Consider the following 10,604-nt stretch of genomic DNA (forward strand, 5'->3'; position numbering starts at 1 on the left):
ATTCTGGTGAATCGGAAGACGTGAGTGTCTGTTTTCATATCAGCTGATCGTTTACTGAGGATCGGACGGAGCTTTGTTCAGCAGTGATCGTAGCCATGCCATACTTACTAAGAGGCTCTGATTGATATTGAATCTGGTGAGTGCAATTCCTAGAGGGGGGTATAAGCACGAGATGTATTAATGGTCGAATGTTTAAAACAGCTGATGAATCATTTATGAACTGCTACATGCAAAAGACTGTTTTTGGACTTCAGTTGGATTTACAGACTACTAATTTTTTATGCAAAACTTTTAGCACAGCTGAAGTTTGAAGGACTTTATTTTTATTTAAATTTGTTTTAATTGTAGTTTTGATTGCTTCCCTTTTAGAAATGTTTGTTTATATTATAGCAGCCGCTTCTCTATTATAATAGTATATTTTCCTAAGCGCCAGATAAGTGATCTTTTTTGAGAACTTCTGTGTTGTAGACTAATAACTGAAAGATTTACATCTTTCCTCTCTGTACAGCCTGTCTTCCTTTCCTTCCGATTAGCCGCTGGGGCAGGTAAAGCTAATGCACATGTGCACAAGTGTTGTATCGTGCAGTGATGTGGTGGTAAATATCCTTTTTGTTTTTTTTTGTTTTGTTTTTTATTTTCAAATATCTTCAGTCATTCTTATTTAATGTAAACGGTGGAAAATTGGTAATATTAATGTAGGCACCCTGAGAGCAAGTAAAATACTGTAAGAGCTGCAACAAGTCCTTTTTTACAGGCTCCCCATTAAACCATTATGCAAATTCTGGCTTCCCCAAAGTCAGAGAATATGAATGCTTCTTAAAATAATGTTAAAGCATTGGGACATTGTGTTATGGGATGTGGAGTGGGTACTTCACATGCTCACATTACAAGGGAAATTGGTAAACATATCAAACTCAGAGACCCCAGCTCTCTAAATTGTTCAATTTATGTTCTTTCTTTTGAAGAATATCAAAATCATTCAAGATGCAATTTTTCCAGGTAAGAACAAACGGTTAGCACAATATGACATGTACAATAAAACCTCTCACTGGGTCATCTTGAAAGCATACGGAAGTCATTCTATTAACATTGACACAACTATGGATTATTTTCAAAGATCTGGTAGAATGTTTAGTATTAGTTAAGATCAGACCCCATGGGAGTTTACAGTCTTTTTCCTCAACAGCATTAAACCATTCTAACTACTGTATGTCTTTTGTCATGCCTTTCATTAGCTTTCAGTACATTAAGATTAAGCACTTATCCACTCAGTTATTTTGCAGAGGCCTTTGATTATGACCTCAACAGGTTTTGAACATAGAGGTTGTCAAAGTCCCGATGACCTTTCTTTATTCTATGTCAGTCTCTGGTCCACCTCAGTGATAGTTTCTTAAATTGAAATGATATGGTAAATGTGGTACCAAATTGGATCTACAGGCCTTGGAAGCCTAAATATGGGACTGCATTTTTCATACGACTACCAAAAATACATATGTGATGAAAGCCCCTACCCATAGGGAAAAATCATAAAACAGAAAACCAGGAAGTTACACTGAAACTTGGCTAAGACTACTTGACCAATTTTTCACAGCAGCTAAACACACTCTTGACTAATACAATCAATCCTACCTCAAAGTCCCACAAACAGAACTCAAGGAGGTAAAAAGGGACTTTGAATGTGCTTTAGAAGGAAAACATAAGAGCAAATGTAAAAAGTATACCAAATTTTATCACAACACTTTAAACATCACTTAAAATGTATATTAGAGACAAATGAATTCTTGTAGATCATAACAGTGTGGTATAATAAACTGAAGAATGCATTTCCAAAGGTGTGATGGGTCGATGTGTTTTGCAAGATTATTGCTTCCTTAGGAGTCAAGCTTTCAGTTAAGTATATGATCCAACTCAGTCCCTAATGTACAACAGACCAAACAGTGCTTGCAAAATGAGGCACAAAATCTGTATTAAGCATAAGGGATAGGGTGATAACCATCCTTTAAAGAATGCAATCCACATCCTCAGCAATGCCCAGAAACAAGTTATCCAATGGTAAGCCAAAGGGGTCAATCGGGTCCAAAAAACTCTGAGGATTCCAATGAATGCACTCCCAAGTAACAACAAGCCTCACATTCAACCAGCCATATGGTTCACAGGAACAGCACATTCAAAATCTCTTTTTACCTCTTCAGGTTCCGTTTGTGGGACTTTGATCACTTATGTTGTATTACTGGACTGTTGTAGTTTGTTAAACAAGTATTTGGTCTCAGATTGTATGTATGCATGTATTTTTACTGGAGTCTCCAGGCCAGTTTTGAGGATGAGGACACTTGGGTGTCCGTTTATGAAATTGTGAACAGTGGCGATCCCGAGGATCGCCGCTGATTTCAGTTCATTAGCGGTTTATGAAACAGAAATGATCAGGGGAGAACATATATATTATGTAGGGGGACCAAATATTTTATTAACATGAGGCGAGCAGTTATAATAAATTCGCTGCTTAATAAACGAACACCAGAGTGTTTCAGTAATTTTCTGGCACTGTAATCTCGCTATCAATCACGAGATCAGTTACAGGGGGCGTTCTCCACTGTTCAAAGCATTTGTAGATCACTTCACTTCTCAAAGGGAGAAGCTATCTACACCGCTTCATAAACAGGCACTCAGAGGTGAGCCATCTCCACCGTGAATGCCGGAGAACTGAGCAGTGGATATTTTTCACTACTTGATAAACAGACACTTTAGTTTGTTGTGGCGTAAGCTCTTGACTTATGCATGGAATGCGACATTGCTGAGTATTCAAACAATCAAGAAGAAAGTGTCATGGCAAAAAACAACTCTAAATTATAGACACAGTTAAGATTTGTGAAAGGTCTAAATACCTTGATGTGAATATTACTTTTCTGTCAACTATGACCATTCTCTCCTAATTCTGAGGTTGAAATAATACTGTATTGTTTTTTTTTGTTTTTTGTTTTTTTGAATCGTGTAACATTTATTATATTTTTTGTTTGCCTTACAGATTACAAAAATAAACTGGGAAAGGCAAACAAAATAGCAGCTAAACTAATTGCCTTCCTCATATAGATAATGTTCAGAGCTACAGTTTCACAAGAACACCTGCATATCACAGTGTGTGATAAAAAGTGTAGGACGTTACGATGTATATAGCATAACTTGTAAGATTGGAATGTGACCCAAAGTACAGAAATATAGGCTTGACAATGGACATCAGCCGTTCTCTTTAGTAGTTAAACATAAAAAAGATTATTCAGTTAAACAAGTCTAGATAAGAGGTGGAAGAGCAGACCAATGAAAGGGACAATAGCCAAGGGGACCAGATCTGCAAATCATTGCATTCTGTTTTAATGTAGATTTCACACAGGGTCCCAACTTCTTTGGAATTGGGGTTGTATAGTTTTAGGGTATGGAGTTACCAGAACACCACCATCTTTTGGCAAGCTTCCAGCCTGATTCTAGACCTACTTCCTTTCCAAAAACGGTTCCTGAAGAGTGATTCAATTTTGCTATATATCTTCTGGGGTATCCAGACAGGGAAATTGTAGAGGATATATAGCAATTGGGGCATCCACACTATTTTAATAAGGAGCGGGGCAATTTACACCAGGAATAACACTGTATTTAAAGCTGAAGTATTTGCTTGTAGAAGTCTAGGTAATTTTCCCTAAAACTTCTTCCTCTGTGCTACAGTCGTCCTTCCTTCCTGCACGTCTTAGAATGGCCACCTTCTTACTTCAAGCAGCATGACACTGAGCTTAATATAGCCTCTTCTTGTCCAGCCCAGCTGCCATGAACATTACCTTCTGTAGTGTGTAGGACTCTATTGGACATGTCATAATACTGCAGTTTCTGGCATTGTGTGTTGATAGTGCGCAGTTCTGCCCTCCACAACCCACCCAGTAATACTGGCTTGTCCCTACTAGTAACCTAATAAAAATACCTATTGAGACAGTGTCCCTGACTGTGTAGAACAGTGTGCTCTACTATCTTATGCCCATGGTCCATGCTTGAATTATTTGGATGACTCTCCTACATTGCCTGGTTCCTGGCTTGCAAGGCCCTCAACAGAAGCTGGCTACCTATCTATTTATGGCGGCCAAGCGGACCATTGCCCAAGCCTGGAAGTCACAATGGGTAGATTTTCAAGGGATAAGACCCGTATGACTGCTATGTTACTTCAGAAACGTATGTCCAGTATTGTCCATGATTCTCATGCTAAATTTCTAAAAATCTGGGAGCCGTGGATCTCCTATGAGTTGCCAGCACTCCAAGCGGCATGCCTGGGCTTGGTATAATTTCTCCTGGCGGGGCGTCCACGCCTGAGCTCCCCCTCTCTTCTCTTTACCCTTCCTTCTTCTGTTCCCCATCTCTCTTTACTCTCCTTTGTAATCTCTCCCATTGTTAATAAATACTGCTACCATCCGTGAACGGGGGCAGTAGGAAAAGGGCTCACCTCCCGGAAACAAGGGAACAAGTTGTTTGGTACTGGAACTCGATATCATCTCCTACTCATTTCCCTTCGTTATCTTATGTTTATTAGAAGTATAATGTGATGGTTTGCCCTTTGGTTTTGTATTCATGTTTTGTGACCCCTGTGAGGGCACTCAAGGAGCAGATTGTAATCTCTTGTTTATTTCTACTTAGTCAAATTTTCAATAAACGTATTGAAACAGAATTATTTGGATGACAGGATGTTAGCATGGAGTTATAAAAGGAAAGGAAAGTAAAGTACAGAGTAAATACAGTGATCAGCCATAACATTATGACCACCCACCATAACACGTTGAGGCATGGACTTTACTAGACCTCTGAAGGTATGCTGTGGTATCTGACACAAAGCTGTCAGTTGCAGATCCCTTAAACCCTTTATTTTGCGAGATTGGGTCTCCATGAATTGGACTTGTTTTCCAGCACATCCCACAGATGCTCAAATGGATTGATATCTGGAGAATTTGGTGGCCAAATCAACACCTCAAATTTTGTTCTTGTGTTCTTCTCAAAGCATTCATCAGACCAGGCCACCTTCTTCCATTGCTCCGTGGTCTGGTTCTGACCCTCACGTGCCCATTGTAGCTGCTTTTGTCTGTTGACACAGATCGGCATAGGCAGCCCTGACTGGTCTGCAGCATGCAGCCTCATACACAACAAACTACAATGCACTGTGTGTTCTGACCGCTTTCTATCAGAATCAGCATTCACTTTTTCAGCAATTTTTTTTCAATTTAAAAGATGTTTTTATTGTACCAATTGCAATACATCACAAGTTACATAAAAAAAAATTGTCAGCAGGTATGTAAAATACAAATGAAAGGAATAAGACCACAGTACAACATGAAATTCAACGACATACCTTTATAAAAGGAAAACAAAATTCCAGTATTAATGTCATACCACTATAAATCCATGACCTAAAACGTAGGTGTTTTTGGAGGATTGTACTTTCACAAAAGGCATTGGATGTTAAATTATTACCAGATAACACATAGAAAACTTTAAAAACGATAGCAACTGTAGCGCCGGCTCTTGAAGAGCACACGCTATGTGTTTTTGTCATTTAACTTTACACTTGAACTGCAGTTTGGTTTTGGGTTCAATTATCCTAAATTTAGACCTCAGCACCAGTCTGGCTGGACTGCCGGGTGTACTGCCTGACCATAGGTGATGCTGTCATCATGGCAGGGTGCAGAACGAAGTCTAGTTGGGTGCATTAAGGTTATTCTTTCTCTGAGCCAGCCTAGTGGGAGTGTCACTCTTGCTGTGCGTCCTGGGAGTATGGCATACTGCAATTCCAGGAAGTGAAGCCTTTTTTTTCACTTCATTGAACTGAGCCCGTTGTTTTTGCACTTCCACCGAGAATCCTGGAAGCAGGGACATCTTGGAGTTGTCCATTGCAAGAGCATCCCCCATTGATCTGGCTTTAGAAAGAATAACATCACAATCGGCGAAAATTAGTCCTTCCCAAATGTATTCAACAGTCTTTGTTCTATAAAATGTACAGGGTTTTTCCCCTCCATCTTTTCAGGGATGCCAATGGCCCTGACATTGTTCCTGCAAAGTCTGTTTTCTAAATCATCAAGTCTTGCAGAATGTTTAGCCACCAGCAACTGCCAAGCATGCGATTCAGTTTGCATGGGGGCTTAGTTAACTTCTAGTGTACTGATGTGCCCTTCCATGGCTGAGGTGCTGTCTTTCAGTTTTTGCATGTCTTGCCAGAGGAATGACATTTCAGCTTTTACCCCCTAAACCTCTGAGGCAAGGTCTGTGATAGAGAGGCTGCATAATATGACTGCTAAGAAAATCTCTCAGCGTGAGTTCTGGCCCAGCAGGGTCTAAGGTCATGGCTATATGCGGGGCTTGAGCAACAGGGTATATATTCAGTGTCCCATGGAAGCAATGCCGCTGTTGGATCCGCATCAGACTGCGAGCCACCGTGATCATCTAGCATTTCCCCAGACATTGCCGAGGAGTCCCATGTAGTGCATGGAGAACAGCTTTTGAGCTGCCTCCTTGTATTTCTCCTTGGCAGATGTCTGTGAGGAGCCGCCATCTTGGGTCTCTGTGATGAAAACATAACCTTGTTGACTGTTTTCCCCCTTTTTTCTTTTCTTTTTGTTCTGCCACCTTATCTATTACAAACCCATGTTTCCAAATTCATACTAGTCAAGTATTCTCTATATTTGTTTTAAGAACAAACTGCTGCAAACACCTTTCACTTTAATCTACATAAAACTATTGTCTCTCTCATTTACCTTGCAAAGTACTAGAAATTTCCTCTGTATCCTTTCAACTTTTGATACGTACATTACGCTTAAAAATTTTAAAAATATAGAGAAACGGGACCATATCAACTTCATTGGAGCTGCCAGGGCTGTTGTGAAGTGCCGTACCATCATAATGACAGGTTGTGGTGCCTACATATATATATTACTTTTGTCTCCTCGGTTTACTTATTAATATTGCATGTTTTTACTGTGTTTTGATGTGAATTTGTGTTTACTTTTACTGTATTGAAATAACTTTTTTTGTTTGTTACGTCACTTTAATAAACAAAAACAACTTTTGCCTGTTTTACAGGGAAGAGATGCCAGCCAAGTGAAAAGATCTATCGAGAGACCACGCTGTGAGGATGTCCACCTGCAGTATAGCAATCTCCTCCATTTTAGAACCACACCGATAAAATCATGGTCCTCACAGCCCATTTTGTACATTATGGATCATCTACTAGGCTTCATCTTCCCAAAAATCTCACATACCTCACTTTCCTGTACGGTTGTAGAGCATCCAGTAGAAACATGGATACATGTATATATTTTTTACATCACTGTTGTGTTGCCAAAACGCTAGCAGACCATACATATCATAAATTCCTGTTTTGTCTTACCAAGGGCATGAGACAAACCTGGAGACGTAATCATGGGCAGGTTTCTCTGCACAGCATCTCTGTTGTGGAGGGGGAGGTTTATCAGCCTCTGGGATCATCCACAGCTCTGCTGTCCACCTTCAGTATTTCAAGGGTGACCCCTACACTGCTGGAGGAAGTATTATTTCCAAGCTCTGCCCACTAAAAGCTGATGGAACTCAACAAAAGGAGCCTCTCATCAATCTACTCACATTTTCCTGCATTTTTTTTCTTAAAGACTGAAACTCTAATGCAGTTGTAAAGGCGCGCGAAGCCTGACGCAACATGGGGGGGAAGTTTACTATTAGCATTCAAGATATTGATGGTTTTATCATGTGTTTTCAATGTTGACTGAGGCCTGTATCCCTAACATTAGGCTAGCTAGGGGTGTAGCCACTAAAGTGCAATAATCATGATCATCGTTTAGTGACCTGTCTAATCAATAGCCATTACTGAACGTCAATGGATAGCACACGCTAGATAGAAAACCCCAGTCCTTAAACCCTCTTTCTCCCCCATTTTTAGTGTTTTAAAAGGATTTACTACACTGCCATATAACATGGTTTGTTTGTGTATTTCAAGTCACACAGCAGCTGCTTTTCATTTTTATATATATAATATATAAATATAAAAAATATATACTTTTTAAAAATAATTTATAAATCTTACCAAGATCTATGCTAAGTATTCCTTTCAGTACTGGCGTTATGTGCCATATCAGTAATGAGCATTCAGGAGTAGTTTTAGATGTATGTACATCAGCAACCAAAATTTCTATGCGTAATCTTTTTTGTGTTGTCCTCCTTGATACAGAAACACCGTCAATACAATACATATATATAGTAGCAGTTTTCACTTTAATACTCTTGTAATAAATTATTTGTATGTGATATTAGGACTGAATGTGAAGTTTCGAGGTAGGATTGGGTGTATCTTTTAAGGGTTTTGTAAACTATTTTATTTTTTTTTATTTTTTTTTGGTCTGTCTTTTGTTACTGTATCATGGTGCCAATTACTCTATACCCCAGTAAAGAGATGGGAGACATATCATATATATATATATAGATAATCTAGAATAGCCGAATACAGATAGAACCTAGTTTTAGAACAATTATGTTCAAAGAATATATTTTTTTTTTCCTAGAAAAGGAAAGACTTGTCGCTGTTGGCAGGTACCCCAGAGTACAACATTAAAAGGTGATTAAAGAGTCTGTTGATGAAACACAAATGTTTCTACTATTGATTTACTTCAGAACACTACAGAGTTCATGGACTATGCGATTGCATTAGGTTGAGACTCATATTTTGTTTCTAAATCACTACGTTTCAGAAATAATTTTATCTCTGCTTGCAGAATCTGACTTGGCGGCTGCACAGTAGTTGCTCCGTACAAGGCTGACGCTGCGTTATGTTAGTGTGCCATGTCTGCTGTAATCTTATCACAAGACTATGTTCATGCAAATGGAAATTCCACTTATGGTTGTCTTAAGAATCGCCTTTAAACAACCTGGGCTATCTGGTTCTCAACTTCAAGCAATAAACTGTTCGTTGTGGCAATCTTAGCATATGTGTCTTGTTTTATTTGAATATTTTGTTTTTCACTTTCCTAAAATTCACTGTCTTTTTTTTTTTTTTCTTTTTTACTGTAACAACTATTCAAATTCTAATTGTGTTTTTGTGTTCAAGTTTGAAAAGTACTAAACATCTTCTTGACAGTTCAGCTCCATGCACACTGGTTTAAAAAGACGTTGCTTCTACAGAGGTTTTGTGTTCTGCCTGTAGAAGCAGCTCAATGTTCTCCTATGTGTCCATGCACATTAAAAAGTTAAGAGGCATATTTTGAGCTCAACGTAGAGGCAAGAAACAAAAAAACCTTTCGACACCATGCGCACTGGCTTAAAGTGGTTGTAAACCCTTACAATCCACTTTTTGCTACAGGTAAGCCTATAACAAGGCTTACCGGTAGCAACATCGGATATGCCCTGTATCTGCATGTCATCGTCACATGCACACTCAAGCAATGGCACGTATGTACCATTTGCTTCAGTGAGTGTGCCATTACTGGCGGCTCCCGCACACGTGTGCAGGAAAGACATCATCGCAGCTCCTGCCAATCACAGCGCTGGAGCCATGATATCCGGAACTAACTCTGGGAGTGCTGTCGCCGGCCGGTGCTGTGTACGGGCACCGCAGCGGGGGCTTCAATCTCAGGTGAATATTACATAATGAGCTAGTATGCTAGTATGCTATGCTTGCCTTTGTCTTGCAGGTCTTTTTTTTTCTTTCTTTTTTTTTTTCGATGTGAGTTTACAACCAAAAAGGTGCTTCTACAGGAGTTTTGTGTTCTGCCTGTAGAAGCAGCTCAATGTTATCCTATGTGTCCATGCACATTAGGAGGACATTAAGAGGCATATTTTGAAACAAGAAAAAGGGGGAAGGAAATGGGGAAGGGAAAACACATAAAAAAAACCTCAATAAAACAATGTTAGTTGTGTTGGACTTCTTAGGCATAATAGTATATTTAAATATAAAAAAGGGGAAGAGAGAAAAAAAATATTTTACATTAAAAAAAAATGTATTTATAAAAAAGGAAAAAGAAAGAAAGTATATATAAAACATATCAAGTACTGTTTCATATCCTGTCTAAACTAGTGCGTTTATTAGAGGCATATTTTGATCTCAACGTAGAGGCAAGGAAAAAAAACCTTCGGTTCCATGCACACTAGCGTAAAAAGACGTTGCTTTTACAGAAGTGTTGTGTTCTGACTGTAGAAGCAGCTCAATGTTATCCTATGGAGTAGATTTACTAAAACTGGAGCACTCAGAATCTGGTGCAGTTCTGCATAGTGACCAATCAGCTTCCAATTTCAGCTTTTTCAATTACGCTTTGACAATAAAACCTGGAAGCTGATTGGTTTCTTTTCAGAGCCGCACCAAATTCTGTGTGTACTAGTTTTAGTAAATCTCCCCCTATGTTTCCGTGCACATTAGGATGTTAAGAGGCATATTTTGAGTTTAACATGTTGGCTCCATGCACATTAGAAGCAGAAAAAAAAGTGGGCGTTTTGGCATAAAAAAATATGCAAATTGAGAGCATATTGTACAAAGTTTAGGTGCGTTTGAGAGTTTATGGGCGTTTTGAGTCAACAGGTGTTTTTTTTGCACTTAACACTCCCCTCTGCAA

The 10,604-nt window shown here is 39.0% G+C and overlaps 1 protein-coding gene across 1 annotated transcript in view; it reads left to right on the forward strand.

The window, feature by feature from the left end:
- Positions 1-8,982, forward strand: part of INPP5A (inositol polyphosphate-5-phosphatase A) — a 633,009-nt gene extending 624,027 nt beyond the window's left edge. Inside the window, exons 15-16 of the mRNA XM_077453801.1 lie at positions 509-545; positions 7,096-8,982. Of these exons, the coding sequence (XP_077309927.1) occupies positions 509-545; positions 7,096-7,145 (87 nt within the window). The 3' untranslated portion in view covers positions 7,146-8,982. The remainder of the gene's footprint in view (positions 1-508; positions 546-7,095) is intronic.
- Positions 8,983-10,604: the final 1,622 nt, after the last annotated feature.

Source organism: Lithobates pipiens, unplaced genomic scaffold (assembly GCF_037356315.1).
Source record: "Lithobates pipiens isolate NorthernLeopardFrog02 unplaced genomic scaffold, aLitPip1_a1.2 Scaffold_25, whole genome shotgun sequence".
NCBI classification, from domain to species: domain Eukaryota; kingdom Metazoa; phylum Chordata; class Amphibia; order Anura; family Ranidae; genus Lithobates; species Lithobates pipiens.